This window comes from Musa acuminata, chromosome BXJ2-9, assembly GCF_036884655.1.
Source record: "Musa acuminata AAA Group cultivar baxijiao chromosome BXJ2-9, Cavendish_Baxijiao_AAA, whole genome shotgun sequence".
Classification (NCBI taxonomy): Eukaryota; Viridiplantae; Streptophyta; class Magnoliopsida; order Zingiberales; family Musaceae; genus Musa; species Musa acuminata.
Genome location: NC_088346.1, coordinates 216,256 through 232,934, shown reverse-complemented (window position 1 = coordinate 232,934; position 16,679 = coordinate 216,256). Strand labels below are relative to the sequence as shown.

General features: G+C 37.4%; 1 protein-coding gene and 2 pseudogenes across 2 annotated transcripts; all 3 read left to right on the top strand.

Annotated features, from left to right (window-relative positions):
• Positions 1–997: 997 nt before the first annotated feature.
• On the top strand, positions 998–5,844 carry LOC135623955 (probable ubiquitin-conjugating enzyme E2 24; annotated as a pseudogene).
• Positions 5,103–7,550, top strand: LOC135622237 (probable ubiquitin-conjugating enzyme E2 24; annotated as a pseudogene).
• Positions 7,551–8,304: 754 nt separating this feature from the next.
• Positions 8,305–15,912, top strand: LOC135584865 (putative ubiquitin-conjugating enzyme E2 38). Of its 2 annotated transcripts, none has more exons than XM_065123883.1 (8): positions 8,305–8,491; positions 8,598–8,706; positions 10,127–10,264; positions 10,387–10,824; positions 10,918–10,981; positions 14,684–14,823; positions 14,926–15,237; positions 15,420–15,912. In XM_065123883.1, exons 1-8 carry the CDS (start codon positions 8,439–8,441, stop codon positions 15,708–15,710), a joined length of 1,545 nt encoding a protein of 514 aa, XP_064979955.1. In that variant the 5' UTR covers positions 8,305–8,438; the 3' UTR covers positions 15,711–15,912. The 2 variants fall into 2 exon arrangements, with proteins under 2 accessions (XP_064979955.1, XP_064979956.1); XM_065123884.1 differs by having other exon boundaries at positions 8,309–8,470.
• Positions 15,913–16,679: the final 767 nt, after the last annotated feature.

Sequence of the window (16,679 nt, the reverse complement as noted above, 5' to 3'; positions counted from 1 at the left end):
AAGGATTGATGGTGGAGAGAAGAAAGCAAACCAGAATGCTTTTTGTGTGCTTCAGCTTAGATGTGTTATTGTTGTTAAGAGGAAGACAGATTGATGGTGGAGAGAAGAATGCAAACCAGAATGCTTTTTGTGTGCTTCTGCTTAGATGTGTTATTGTTGTTAGAGGAAGACTTGGATATGTTAGAGGAAGACTTAGAGATGTGAATAGGTTGCTTCCTGTGGAGATACTTTATAATTCTGCAACAGCAGAAACTTAATTAGCATTCACTTTGTCAACCTAACCAGTGGAATTGGCAAGCACAAAGTAGCTGCTGGTCCGGAAGAATGCTAGCTTGATTGCATTAGTTTGATAATCCTGTAACCTATTCACCTCATAAACTAGTTGAAGTGCCTCACCATAAGATATTTCTGGATCCGCAAAGCGTGGGCACAAGTTTCAGAAGATGAACTACATGAATAGGTGCCCATTTGACTTCTGGAACTGGTGGAGCTCATGAATCTCAATGCTCCAAGCAGCCTTCAATTTTCTATTTCGTCGTTACTCGTAGAGTTTGGAGTTCTAACTTTGATTGCATAATATTGCAGGATATTTAATCTTAGCCAATAGGTTGAAACCTTTCCTCGATGATTTGATGCATCATTCATTTATGTCTAATAGAAATATTTATGATGATGAAGTGGCACATATCATATCCAATTCTCATAGTAGAATGAATGTTTGGCCCTGTGGATATATCTAAAGCTTAAAACTTAAAGCTTATGATAGAATAGATTGGTCGGTCAACACTCTTATCAATATTAATTTTTTTAATATTGTTTCTTTGACTTTTTCTTGCTTGATTAATAGAGTTGAATATAATTGGTTTAGGAGTCAATGTGGCATTAGGTAAGGGGATTCTATATCCCCATACTCGTTTGTTCTTGTGCAGCATAATCCTAGTAACCTATTTATTCTTGTGCAGCTCATGAATAACATCCAGTGTGGTGTGGTGTGGTGTGGTTTCAAAAGAAATATAGGTTTAGATGACAAAATAAATATTGTCAATGTTGATTGTGCTACCACTGATAGACTGTTTCGACTGTGAATGTTTATAGGTTCGGTGTACAGAGTGTGATGGATCATTTAATGGTGAATTATGTAATGCAGGGGTTGGCTACTTTGTCAACGCTGCAGAGGGCGACTGGTAGCTGCGAGGTGTGTCGATCGCTATGTGGATCGTCTGGCCCAAGCAACAAGGAATGAGCTTATTATGTCTTTGTTTTGCTTTGGATAATAAAATTATCAGTGTGATGGGTTTGGAGGCACTGTTTATGAGGCTGCAGAAACCAACATGGCACTTCAAATCTTGACATGGCTTTCGGAGGAAGGCACAGAACATGTCGGGAACCTGTGAATCTCGTAACAAATGATGCAGAATAGGCTTAGGTGGCGTTCGGCGAGGGATCGGCCCGCGTCATCGGAAGGAACCGAAAAGTTCTCTTCTTGGCTCCTCCATTTCCTCTGGCGCTTCTGGGGATGGGATTTGAGGTGCTGTAGTATGTTACCTGGCTTGGAATTTTTTTTTTTTTTTTGCATTTGATGTTCTTGATCCGTTTGGGGAGGTGATGGCTTTTGGGTTCCCTTCCTTCTGGAGATGTTGCCGCTGTTTTCTTATGGGATTTCCGAAGAGAATCGTCTTCTTGGGATTGGCTTTGTTTCTGTGGAGAATTTAAGGTTCGTATCTGTTCCCGTTTCGCCTGTTTGAAGTTTTATGGATAAAAGATAGATTTTTTTTTCCCCTTTCCGGGATAGATCAGCATGTTTGTGTGGGGAATTCGAGATTCATGCCGAATTCATGCTTCCGATAGCGCAGTGATGTGTCCTTCTTTTTGGGTAAAAAGAAGTTCATTTCCTTTTTTTACTTCTGCTGGTTATGTTGGTTTTCTGCTAATTATTACCTTTGTTATGTCACAAAAGAGAAAAGAGAGCTTATTATAGATGATTTAGAATTTAGTTGGTTCGGCTGATAGTTTCTGAACTGAGGGTAACACTCGTGCTGTTTTCTGTTGAAGAAAGGCCATTTTGCTCAATTCTGAATGATATTGCTATCCTTGAAGTTTACTCTTTTCTTCTTCTCATATGCAGGCTACTGGGTATCATCGAAACTGCTTCTTTCTGCTGAGCAAATCTTCTTTTGCAGTTCCTAGCACATTAAAGAACTTTTCTTAGAAATTATTGGTAACATGCTACTAGATTATGAGGCTTTAACAAGATTAAAGTTTGCTCCCTATGGTGTCATTCCTTTAATGTTCAACATACGTTTCATGCTAGGAAGTGTTAATCATACATGTGTGGGACAGGATTGTCTTGTTACCCAAAGATTGGCTGTGTCTTTAAAGTAATGTCTTACTAGGTTGCAAGAGATTGCATCCCTCGTTGATTAAAGAGGGTGGGATGATTAGCTTTCCTCGACTTTTGCTTTCTGGCTCAGAAATGATTTTGATGCTAAAATATATCAAAATAACTTGCCACAGGTATCTAAAACAATGGATGTACCTGTTATTGACTCAGACAGTGAGATCTTCAGTGAAATCAGTGATGGCGAAGACATAGACGGCAGTGAATCTACATATGGTGGACATGCTCAGAACATCCTGTCAAGTCTTGATGAGAGCATTGGAAAAATTGATGACAGATCCCTCAGGCCAGTTAGGTCAGGTTATGGATGTTGTTATATGGTTGTAGAACTGGAGAGAGTTTCTGGTGGGGTAATTAACTGACATAGACAGCAAGAAACTCACTAGATTCAAATCCTTTGCATCCTGGGACTATGTAGTTCATGGCCTGTGGCTTGGAAGGGTGGACAGGGTCTCTGATGTGGTTAATGTTCTCGTTGATGATGGGGAAGAGTATGAAATATTGGTCAGGGATTCTGAAATTTTGGTTCCTGTTTCTCCAAGATATGAAGATACACTGTTTCAGTATTATCCAGGACAATGTGTCAAGGTCAATCATCAACATGTTTCTGGATTTGCATCGTGGTTTTGTGGAATAAGGGAAATCGAGATGAAGGTACTATCATCCATGTTGAAGTAGGGTTTGTATATGTTAGTTGGATATCTTCTGTGATTATTGGACAGGGCATCCTTTCATCACCTCCTCCTCATTTCCAATCTCCAAGGGGCCTTGCTTTGTTGTCATATTTTTCATATACTAATTGGCAAATAGGTGATTGGTGTAAACTTTTAGCTGATTTCTTGGATGATCTGCATAAAACTGCTGAAAATAAACTGCCTTCTGCAAATAGCACCCATCTGTTCTACCGAAATGCAGAAGGATTCAGGAATGAGAAGTCAAGAGATGTATATGATCACAAAAACCAAGAGCAAGGTTGATGTCTTGTGGCAAAATAGTGAAAGGTCATTTGGCTTAGATCCACAAAGTTTGTCTCCTGTGAGTGATGTTGGTGATCATGATTTTTGGCCCAAACAGTTTGTCTTGGAGAAGGTGACATGAGAAGATGTATGTGCTCCAAGGATCCAAAGGCTTGGTATCATGAAAAATGTGGATCCGTATGAGCGGACAGTTAAAGTAAAATGGACAGTTCCTAATATTAAAGAAACTGTTGATTTTTCTTGTGAATCCATCGAGGAGACAGTTAGTGTTTTTGAACTGTTTGAGCATCCAAGTTTCTCCTATTGTGTTGGTGATATTGTGCTTAGATATATATCACCTACCGAGAATGTGGAAGTAAATCTTCCTGATATGCAAAGTAATGACCAAGACCCTAGGCGTAATCTAGCTACTCCAGGAAACAACTCTTTTTTTGGAGAAGATGCTATTGGAGAACTCATTGGTGGAAGGGATAGTGACGATTTTCAACATTATTTGTCATGTATAGGTAATGTTATTGGTTACAAGGATAAATGTGTTGAGGTGAGATGGGCTAGTGGTCATGTCTCCAAGGTATGTAATCTACCTACATGCTGCCCAACCTTATTTCTCGCTCTGTAATCCACTTATCTCATCTGTTTTTGGGCACTAACTATTTCAAAGTCATACCAGCTTCTTTTAGTTAGAACTCAGAGTGTTTTTAGTATGATTGTGTCTTTCTCACCAGATTACTATAAGTTGCAAAGTCAAATTTGGTACAGCGAAGAGTGAAGTTTGTTCAAATTATCAACCCTAGCATACTTTCTCCTTTGTTCCATTTTTCTCCTCCCACTTTAATGAGAGTGACTAGCATGCGAGGTTGCATGTGACAGCGAAGAGTGAAGTTTGTTAAAGTTATCAACCCTAGTATACTTTCTCCTTTGTTCCATTTTCTTCCTCCCACTTTAATGAGAGTGACTATCATGCGAGGTTGCATGTGTTGATCATACACCAACATGACATAGACATGGAGGCCTGCCAACATAGGGCAAGCCTGGGGCAGGCCTGTGTTGCCTGACACTGCCCACATTAATCTGTCACAGTTGACATGTGCCATTGGCATATTAGTGACCCAAGGTTGTGCCACAGAATTGAAATCTTAACTCCAAGTTTCTTTTTCAACGCTAGAAACATAGGTTTGTGGTGCAAGGTTCGTATACATTGAAGATCGGGAAGATTTAAGGGCTGTGTTCCGTAACATTTTCTAGAATGACATCTTACTGTCTCTAGGACGTAGATAATCTCACCATTGAGTTGTAGATCTTCATTTCGTGTATTTTCTTTGGTTTTATTTTTCAGACCTTACATCTAATATATTATTGACTTCGTAAAGTTGATGTAGGGCTTTTATGCTTTATTTGCTTTTGTTAGTGAGAGACTAATTACTAACACTTCCAAACATTAAACGACATTATAGTTATTCAGGACATCAACAGTCTCTCCATAACTGTCTTTACGTTTAATGTTTCATCTCTTGTTCTTGTCAGCATATGTGATGGTTTTAGTCAAACAAAATGATTATTCTACATACAATATATGTCAGATCCCACCTTTCGAAATATTTGGACTGGATATGATTCCAAGTCCTGCTTCAATGCCGTGATCTAATGAGGAAACTTTCCCTGCAAATGTTATCAAAGAGACACCTGATCAGCAGAAACTATCAAGTCATAAGAAAAAAAAGGTTTGAACCCCTTTTTTGCATATATACATGTGATCATTTGTGTGTGTGTTTCTTTGTTTCTTTTTATTTCTAAATAAATGCACAACTCTCACAGAGAATTATACTGAACTTTTTAGATTTTGTTTTTTCTAGAATGTTGAAAACAACAGCAATGAAGATTGCACAACAACTGTGTCGAAGTCCATTACTCCTTTGTTTCTATAAGCAACTTTCGGGTTTCTAGCACGTGTTACTAGAAACCTATTTGGTTCTCCGGATTCAACTTTGCTGGGTGACTCAGTTAAATTTTGTTACTTTGGTGACCATAAATACTTAAACCTAAATGTCTTCTGAATCCCAAAATCCTTTTTGTTTTGGCAGAAGCTTGAAGTCTCTCAGTACCAGCTTTTGAAGAAAGAACTTCAATTCAGTTGGGTCTACATGATGAACAGCTGGAAATTTTGAGGCGAGAAACCAGAGAGTTTAAACAGGGTGATGAGCCCATCATTTTACCTGAAGAGGATAAGCCAATAAAATTTAAGCAATTCAATGTTGTTAATGACTTCTCAGATCATCATTTTATCAATGGCATTGGTGATGGTATAATGCTGTCTCAGGTAACAAATTGGTTGATGTAAATCAAACTTGACCATCCTACTAGTGTAGTAATTTTGTATGATTTATCTTAGTTTCATTTCAGGTGAAAAGAGCTTGGTTCAAGAAAGTACAACAAGATTGGAGCTTCCTGAAAAGGGATCTACCAGGTTAACTTTTCATTCTTGATATTCTGTTTCGTCGATAATGCATGTCTGTCCATTCTTTTCATTATTTAATGAATCAGTTGCATACTAGGTTTGCTCTATTGGGATCTCATCATCTTTCATAAAATCAGCCCTTGATGATACTGTGGAAGAAACTTCTCACTCCTCGTATACTGTCTTTTTTTTTTAAATAATTGTACATGTACCTATTATCTTCAAATATTTTAGAACTTCAAAATTTAACATTTTGTCTCATTGAATTTGCTTTAATTATATAACCAGGGAGGAATGCAATATAACATACATTTCTCGACATACTGTTTATAGAGTATGAGATGGACTAGAAGTTTGCTTTCTATTTTCATTATACATGTCTGACATTAATAACTGTTAGTATGCATGCTGATCATTGTTTCATAATGTGCATGTCCAATTTGCACATCTGCATATACTATCTATGTTAGAGTATCTGAGGAAAGAAGGGAACTTATGAGAGCAGCAATTCTTGGATCACCTGGAACTCCATATCACGATGGTCTATTCTTCTTTGATATTTTCTTTCCTCCAGATTATCCTCATGAACCTGTGAGTATTATATTATTAGTACCTTACCTTTTTTATGCTTAATGATGACCTAAATATTGCATAGATCAAATTGACTTGAACATACATGGGCAAATTCAACTTCAAGCATTCACGATTGATCAGGTACTTGCATTAGTTCGAAATTCCACATTGCTTATAAGACTGTTTAATGAATCAAATATATAATTTGGAAAAATTAGAGGAACATTATTCAGTCTTAAGCGCATAGAATATTTTATGTATTATAAATTTTTGTGCTAAATCTTTGATGGGGCCCTTTGCGGTAAATGAGTAATCATCAATTTCTTGAGCAGGTTGTTCACTATAAATCTGGTGGACTGCGACTAAACCCAAACCTGTATGAATCAGGAAAGGTTTGATTAAGCCTTCAAAATACATGGATGGGGACTGGTATACTGAAGTATGGAATCCTAAGAGTTCCACAGTGCTTCAAGCCCTGATCTCTCTCCAAGCACTTGTTCTGAATGAGAAGCCATATTTCAATGAGGCTGGCTTTGATGAAGAAATTGGAAAAGTTGATGGTGATAGGAACTCCATCACGAGAATGGTTTGCTACAGTCATGCAAATCAATGTTATACATATTACGCAAGCCACCTAAGGTAACCTGGCATCTCCAACATGACTGTACTGCCGACTTGTAGATTTCATCAACAAATAGTGTATCCTTATGCCTGGAAGTTGCCTGCCTCGTTGATTTCTTGCAAATGCAGCATTTTGAGGCACTCGTCGAGGAGCATTTTGCACAAAGGTCACATCATATTCTCAATGTCTGCAAGGCTTATTTGGAAGGTGCACAGGTTGGTCACGCTTGCAAGCATGGAAGGGTTGCCTGCAAAACTTGTTCCACTGGATTCAAAATCATGCTTGGAAAACTTTTCCCAGAACTCATATCTGGCTTCAACCAAAATGGAACTGATTGCAGCCAGTTTCTCAACTAAGCCAAATGAATGATTCAGGTGAACGAACACCTGGAATAATTTGGTATCAGTAGGGGGGGTGGGGGGTGTGTTGATTGGTTAGTGTCCTAAAGGCACTTACTTGTATAGTTGTTCCAATGACTTGTATGATTACAGTAATGTTTATGACACTTGTGGGTGTTTTGATTTCTGTGTCTTTGCACGATTGCTCGCTAGATTTGTGACTGAACCTATTTGCTGAGGTTTGACCCCTGAAGAGCTTTGCTTGAAGACTGCATCATCATCACTTTCTTCTTTCAAGCAATACCTCGTTCATCAAACAACCTGGAGTGTAATCGAGGGCCAAACCTTGACTTCACTCGGTAGCTTAAAGAGTCTCTGTGAGACCATAGAAATCTGTATGCTCGGATAAAAACCTCTTTGCATACCCGAGTCATAAATCTAGTCAGTCTATTGCATGACATCGGTTTCTAACAGTTTCTGACACTGTTACACTTGCTAAACACCGACCGGATTCACTGAGTTCTATATCACCATGGATCTAATATAAGTATTTTAAATGGAATTTGACTATTATATATATATATATATACATGAAAATATTTCAAAGGAAAGTGCACTAATACACTCACTCCTAATAGTCCAACACCAACACCAACACCAACACCAACACCACAGAACAAAAGGAAGGGGAGAGTCCTTCCAAACCTGGAAAGCCGAAACCTTTGTTACTTCGTTTAGGATCCCCTGCAGGTACCATTTCCAATCAAAATGTTCATCAACCCCAATCTCACCGTCAGTATACCGGGGCCTACCTTCGCTGGAAGAAAAGAACAGTCGGATCAATATTCTATCGCAACGGTCGTTGTAGACGATCCCCTTGACCCCCTTCCTTTTTCCCTCCCTCGCCGCTCCCAGTTGCGCCGTTAAGTCTCTCTGACGCGTTCGATGATACCAGCAATTATTTCTACCCCCAATTCCTCCTCTCGCTGTCTTCCTCTCTTATATCCCCTTCTCTCCACGATCGCTAAACCCCTGGTGGAATCGGCGCCGTTCGACGCCATCGGCATTGGCCTCGATGGAGCAGCCGCCGCCTCCTCCTGCCGCCACGTATGCCATCATCGGCCCCGAGTGCGCCCTTCTTCCGCTCTCCCCCCTCTTCTTCCTTCCCCCCCTCCCCCCTCCCCCCTCCCTCCTGGTCCTGCCTTTCGATCACGGTATGTCGACCTTGTTGCAGACTTCCACTCTTCGCCGGGAGCTCGTCGTACCAGGATCCGGATATCGTGGAGGTCCCGCCGTCGTCGTCGGCCTGGACGCCCAGCCAGCCGAAGCGGAAGCGGAGCCAGGTGCAGGGATCTCCCTCCCCTGTCTTTTGTTTCTTTCGTTGTCCAATTCGTTGTCTCGATCGCCCGAAACCTCCCTTCCATTTGAATGATCGCGTAAGGAGATGTTGATGTCTTGAGTAAAAGTCCGATCTTCATGGGCGGATTCAGGTTTTGATGTGCCTCTTTCTTGATTGTGTCACCCGGTTATTAGTCTTGTCGACGTCGGATCCTGGTTGGAATTAGAAAAGCCCTAAGAGTGCAGAAGCATGACTTAGAATGAGTTTAGTAGTAGCACAGTAATCTAGTTGTGTTTATCTTGGAAAGCTCCCTGCTATGCTGATTATTCTTCTTCCTTGCATGTGGAACTTGTAGATAATTTAGTGCTTTCTTGGTGATTATGCCATCCTTTTTGCTTGCCGACTTCATAATTTATTTAGTGCGTTCTTGGTTGGATATGCATTGAATCCTGCTTGAAGAAATGAATGTTTGTTATTATATTAAATATGAGAAATAGATGTTCTCGGATTTGTCATTGAACTGAGATCTGATCTGTATGTGTGCTTCAAAGGTACTATGATAATGAAGAAGTAGTTTCTGATCAAATGAAATTGGCTGCTTGTGAAACAATTAAATGCTCTGTTTCGTTTGCCATAAAGGTTAGCTCTAGGATGTGGTTCTCATTCATTTTTTCTGTATTTGGTATCTAAGTTTGCATTCATGTTTGTTTTAAGGGGTCAAGCTGTTTTGGCCTTTCATAAATAGGTTTATGTGGATGCTAAGAAGCATTAGGTGTGCAAGCCTTGTGTGCGTGCACGATTATCTTAGTCTATGGGTTCGACTTCCTGGATCCTGATTGGCTATTTGCCATGCAAGGCTAATGTAAGGCCTGCATTGCAGAACCATTACATTAGATTTCTGAGTTTGAATTTAGCTTTTGCACGCACAATTGGATTTGTGTCTGGGCTCCACTTCCTGGACCCTAATTGGCCAATTGCCATGCAAGGCTAATGTAAGGCTTGCTTTGCAGAACCATTATATTAGATATCTGGTTTTGAATTTAGCTTTTGTGTGGTAATCTATATTTGTGCCCTTTTTTTTTCATGGAATAAGAATTGTATTGTTGTGATGTGTACAATAACTAACATCCTAAATAAATGATTGCTATGTGATTTTTTGTTATGTGACTCTCCCCTTTTGAATCACAATCTTTTCTTTCTTTTTCTTGATTTTGGTGTTTGTTGTTCATAAAATTTCTCTCTGTGCTACACAAAGTACATAAAACATGCTGCAGTTTCATCACTTAATTAGCTGTTAATTTTTTAGTTACCTCTAGATCTGTCTTTCATAGAGGCCATCTTTATGAATAGCAACTGTTAAGAAAGTGGATTGATAAAGGATAGCTTAAATGCTTGTTGAGGTTTTAATCATGTCTGCTTTTAAGGTTGTTCCTCATGATGTAATTGAGCTTGATGGAGATGATGACGACCCTGATGATGTCATGATACTTGGCGATAGTACTTCAGATTACAAGAACAAACAACCTGTTAGACATGATAAAAGCTGGCAAAAGCAAGTAAAGGTACAAAAAAAGTTATTCATATCTGCATAAAAGATTTATTTATACATGAACATGTAGTTTTCCTTCATACATTATGTAATAATCTAGATAAGAAATGATTTACTTCTTTTGTCTTCAAATAGGATGCCTTATCCAATGATCTTCTGAGTTCAAGTGCAAATAATGGCTCTGAACATGCTGCTCCACTGGATAGTTTAAAAATCTATGATTCAGGACCGCTTGATCTCAAGTATTTTGATGATCTTGAAAATGAGTATGCTTATGATGAAGATGACTATGATGATTATGAATCTGGTGCTGAAGTGATTGAGAATGTTTTCAATTTCAATTTGGCTGCAAAATTCGATGATTTGGACCTGCCAACTGGCATTGAGGCAACTGTACCATGGTTGAAGAATTCTGCAGCCGAAGAGCCAAGCAAGAACAAGCAGACACTAGTGCTTGAAGATGAAATTGATACGAAATATAGATTGTTTAAACAATTTGATACTGTTCGCGACCACTCAGATCATCATTTCACCAGACCAGGGCATCTCAAAATTGCTCCAACTGTTAAGAAAGTTAGTGAAATAGTGTGGTTCTATCATCATTTGTGTGTTTTTTTTTTAATTTGTAGTTCTAGATCTCTTGATAACTTATCCTGATATTAACAGCCTTCAAAAGATTGGGCAAAGAGGATTCAGCATGAGTGGAAGGTCTTGGAAAAAGATCTACCTGGTGAGTTTGTTACATGTTTTGCACAATATAGTAAATTCTGGATTTCTATGATTTTGTTGGTGTAAATCTAGTTGGATATCATTTTTACAGCATTGTGAATATACCAGTTTGTCCTGTTCTGTACTCAGTGACAAGTCCATCCATTTTACCAAAAATAGAGTACTTGTTTTGACTAGGACAGGTTTCATGTGACATAGATTTTGGAAAGAAAAGAAAAGGAGAGGGGAGGGGGGAATCTAGCTTCTTTACTTTTCTTGTCTTATGAAAAGTATCGTTAACCCTAATAAGTTGAAGTATCTAAACAACTACCTCCGTTATCCCCAAATAACAATGTTCTATCCAAGGTTCACCTTACCGGCCTATACTGGTGTATCGACTAGCTGTTGGTACGATATGTATCGAGGCACATCGACATATTGTATGTCGGTATGCCAAGGTGTATCGATGGTATGCCCAAAATCATCGAAAATAGCTCCAAAAATATCTAAAAAAAAGTTAGATTAGAGTTTTGAAGTTGAAAATAAATATAAATTGTATAATTTTAACAAAAATAATCTAAACTAAGAAAGAATAGTGATATATATATATTTTTTTTTCTGACTTTGAGGAGTAGCTTTGTGGTATGTTTCGGACTTTGAGGAGTAGCTTTGTGGTACGTTCCGGACTTTGAGGAATAACTTGTCTTGAAAGGATTTACGGACCATCGTCGGAACCTTATTTCATTTTGCAACATTGGGATATCTATCGGCCAAATACATCTTCACCTGGGTGATTCCTCCACCCTTGTCGAAGTAATCATAATAAATGCATTATCAACAATGACGGTTCCCATTTATCTTTCGGGCATGATCCCAAGCGTCACCATGTGTTTGTTCCTTTGGTGCCATCCTCCTACCAAAATTGAATCAAATAAACAAACTATGATTAGCCCTAATTTAAAATAATAAGGTGTGATTATACATAATGAAATATACTTTATCACTATAAGCATGTCAATCAACCTATTCGACATTAAATACGTAGAATTAATTCAATATCATTAAATTTTTAATTAAATATACTAATACAGTAATATAAAAACACTCTAATAGGCATTAAAGATATTTAATTGATTCAATGAGTCAAATTTCGATATCAACGTAATTAAATACACTAATCACAGCATTAACATAATTAATCTCCAATTAATCCTAACATGTCAAATACCCTAATATGTATTAAAGATATTGAATTGACCTAATATTAGTCAAAATTTGATTAAATCATCATTAAAACCACTAATCACAATATTAAAAATCTTAATTAAAACCTAATTAGACCTATTATACCATCACAAACATATAAATCACCTTAATATGTATGGAATACAAAGATTTGACCCATTAAGTATCTAATTTCGAAAAAATCAGCATTAAACACACTAATCATAACATTAAAGGCCTTATTACTCCTTAATTAATACTATTCTACTATTAAATAACATATTAGACATTAAGTCATCAACCACATATAATAGGCTTCGTCATCTTATAAATCAATAAAATCTAGAAAGATAAAATATACCTCTTGATTAGAGTGTTTTTCCTCTTAATCCTCCCAAATTAACTTGTCAAATTTGATCCAATCCACAAATCATAGTTTTATTGAGGTTAGGAGAGTAAAATATGAGAATGAGATAGATGTGAGTGAGAAGGAGTTTGAGAGGGTTGAAGAAATTGATAGAGTGAAATAAGTTGAAAGAGGGAGAGAGGAAAGGGTTTAAAAACCCTTTCCAATGGTTCAAACGATCAATTTGACCGTTTGAAATAGGGCAATCTTAGCCCTTAGTCAGTAACGATCGAAATGTGACCATTACTGACCTGTACTAGTCGGTAACGATCGGATTTCGATCGTTACGAACCGGTACTGACCCCGTATCGCCCAATATAGGGTCATGTAATGGTACCGCTCGATATAGGGCAGTCCGTGTATCGATCCCCTATTGGATTGGTATGTACCGCCCATATCGAGCGGTACGTATCGGTAAAACAAACCCTTGTTCTGTTATAATCCCATTGATAGTATCTGTATGTTTAGAACTTTAAGCTGGAAAGATTTATTCTCACTATTCACTTAATTAAACCCTAATTAACTCTATTTTACTATTATTAATTAAATACCTAAATATGATCTAATGTAGATTATGAAATCATCATTAAATACATTAATCATACCATTAACATAATTAATTACCCTATAATTATTCCTCTTTCATCATTATAAACATGTCTAACACTCTAATAGACATTAAAGGCATTTAATTGATTCAATATGAGTCAAATTTCGATATTAACGTAATTAAATATACTAATCATAACATTAACATAGTTAATTAATTCCTAATTAGTCCTCTTTCACCGACATGTCAAATATCCTAATAGGTATTAAAGATATTGAATTGACATAATATTAATCAAATTTTGATTAAATCATCATTAAAACCACTAATCAAAATATTAAAAATATTAATTAAAACCTAGTTAGACCTATTATGCCATCACAAACATATAAATTACTATGCATTGAATATAAAGATTTGACCCATTAAGTGTCTGATTTCAAAAAAATCAACATTAAACACACTAACCATAATATTAGAGGCCTTATTACTCCTTAATTAATACTATTCTACTGTTAAGCAACATAGTAGACATTAAATCATCAACCACATAGAATAGGCTTAGTCATCTCATAAATCAATAAAAATCTAGAAAGAGAATGCATACCTTGATTAGAGCGTTCTTCCTTTTAATCCTCCCAAATTAGGCTATCAATTTCGATCCAATCCACAAACCATAGCTTTATTGAGTTTTAGGAGAGTGAAAATGTGAGAATGAGAAAGAGATGTGAGTGAGGAGGAGTTTAAGAGAGTTTAAGAGATTGATAGAGTGAAATGAGTTGAAAGATAGGGGAGGAAAGGGTTTCAAAACCCTTTCCAATGATTCAAATGGTCAATTTGACCATTTGAAATAATGCAATCTTAGCCCTTGGTCAGTAACGGTAGAAATCTGACCATTACTGACCTGTACCAATCGGTAAATGTCGGATTTCGATCGTTATCAACCAGTACAGACTCCATATCACCCGATATGGGGTCATGTAATGGTATCTCTCGATATAGAGCGGTCTGTGTATCGGTCCCCTATTGGACCAGTATGTACCGCCCCGGGTGGTACGTATTAGTACAGCAAACCCTGATTCTGTTATAATCTCATTGCTAGTATCTGTATGTTTAGAACTTTAAGCTGAAAAGATTTATTCTCACTATTCACCATTATTAAGCCTGTTATCTGATAGTTTCCATCTTCTTGCATTTAGTGGCTCTAGTTAGATGAATTTTTTGATCTTGGAAGTATTTTAGTCACTTCCAGCGACAAATAGCGAACATTTTTTTTTTTTGGAGAAATTCATTTTGCACTCCTTTTGTTTATTTTTCTATAAGATTAATCTTGTTGCATAATATGCATGTCATCTGCATCATTTTCCATGCTTGTACGTGTTGTTATAAGATGGTATGGTAGAACTTCTAGATGACACAGTGCTTTTTCTTTGCCAGAATTAGAAAGCAAATATAAGTGATACTCTGGCTCATCAAACTTGCTTCCTTTTTCATTCTTATTCCATTTAAGATTGTAAACATTTTGGTTCTCATGTCCTAAACAGAGACAATATATGTTAGAATTTATGAGGAAAGGATGGACATTCTTAGGGCCGTTATTGTTGGACCAGCTGGAACTCCATATCATGATGGCCTTTTCTTCTTCGACTTTTTCTTTCCTCCGAATTATCCCCGAGTACCTCCGGTGTGTAACTTTTTTTACTATACTTATGTGTGAAACAATTAATGGTTACCATTTATTTCACAAGTCAAGGAAATAGATTAATTTTTTCCTACTATCATGCAGCTGGTTCATTATCACTCTGGTGGGCTCAGACTAAATCCAAATTTGTATGCTTGTGGGAAGGTTTGCCTTAGCCTTCTCAATACATGGTCTGGCAGTGGATGTGAAAAGTGGAATCCATCAAATTCAACAATGCTTCAGGTCTTGGTCTCTATTCAGGCTTTAGTTCTCAATGCCAAGCCATTCTTTAATGAGCCAGGATATGCACAAACAGCCAATACAGATTATGGGGAGAAGAAATCTCTGGCTTATAACGAAGATACTTTTCTCTTGTCATGCAGGACAATGTTATATTCGCTAAGGAGGCCTCCAATGGTATGGATCGTGCATCTTTATATTGATTTTGCAGTTTGCAAAGCATATCCCTTAGTAGCATCTTGAATACAACTAGAATAATCGACATAGCTCTTTTAGTTTTCTTGGTGATTTTCAAAGTTCTTGCAGATCTTTTTGGATGAATTTCATAGTCTCAGGTTTCAACCGTGTTTTTCTTACAGCATTTTGAAGACTTTGTAGCCGGACATTTCCGTAGTCATGGGCGTATCATCCTTGTGGCATGCAAAGCATACATGGATGGTGCTCAAGTTGGATGCATTGTTGGTGAAGGCGTGCAGGACGTTGATGAGGGCGACAAGAGTTGCTCAGCGGCATTTAAGAGCTCTCTAAAGAAACTATTTGAGGATCTTCTGATGGAATTCACGGTCAAAGGGGCCGATTGTGATGAATTCCTGGCTCAGAAGGTGAAAATTGGAACAGCCAAAACGGCAGATACTACACTAAGGTTATGAAGTCAAGTTTAAATTAACATGGAGCTGCTAAATAATTTTGCCCCGTGAGGCATCTAGGTTACATATTGACTTAGAGAGTCCAGAAAGAACTTAGCTGTACGGTTTATCTAACTTATCATGTAAATAATATTATGTAAATGTCCCTGGGTGGTGGTTTTGATCCTCTCAAATATGTTGTGCAGGTGGTCCTTTGCTTTTCTTCCTTCTGTTGTCAATGTTGATATTATTCTCCTTATCAATGTCTTTGATTTTGTGGATCGAACGAAGGATTTTTTTTGCTTTTGATGAAAGATCATGCCACACATTAAGTTTCTAATTTTCATAAGCAATTGGCTTCTGGCAAGATGATGCCTGACATCTGAAAATTGCACATAATTCTTTTTATTTTTTATTTTTTTTATGATGAAGCAATATCCCGAACTGAATCTCTGGGTATTTACTACCATTGAAAAGAAAACTACAAGAAGCAGAAGAAAAAGCATGCGAAATAGAGTTTTTTGTTTGTTCTCTTGTGCAGAATTGAGCAAAAAAAGGCTACTGGTTCCAAGGCTGAAAGAAGTGTGGAATTCTATCAGTCAACTTAAGAATCTTGGCATTATCATGTTTTGCAAATGTCATCAACATAACATTCTAATGATGTTTTCAGTTATTTCAAGTTCCCAAATTCATCAACATTAGTCCTCGTTGAATTTTTGTTATCTTTTTTGCTGTAAGTAATTAATATGGTCTTGTAAATGTCGTTATCTTCAGTTGCATTAATTACTGATGGCTCGCTTGCCTACTCTTACCTGTCTATCAGATTAACTTTTTTATATTTCGTTAAATTTCTATTGTGCATCTCAGTCGTAAAGTTGATTAATGGATGCCAGAAGGACGGACTCGCTGTTATGGAACCGTAGCATGTTAGTTTTATTGCTCCAATAAAGTATCATCACTTTTTAACCCGTCGATACGATGTGACATGGAATA

Excerpts from the sequence above, each read along its gene's own strand:
- LOC135584865 (XM_065123883.1), top strand. The coding sequence starts at position 8,439 with ATGGAGCAGCCGCCGCCTCCTCCTGCCGCCACGTATGCCATCATCGGC. Across the intron at positions 10,825-10,917 it reads TTGCTCCAACTGTTAAGAAA|CCTTCAAAAGATTGGGCAAA; the intron begins GTTAGTGAAATA and ends TGATATTAACAG. Across the intron at positions 10,982-14,683 it reads CTTGGAAAAAGATCTACCTG|AGACAATATATGTTAGAATT; the intron begins GTGAGTTTGTTA and ends TGTCCTAAACAG.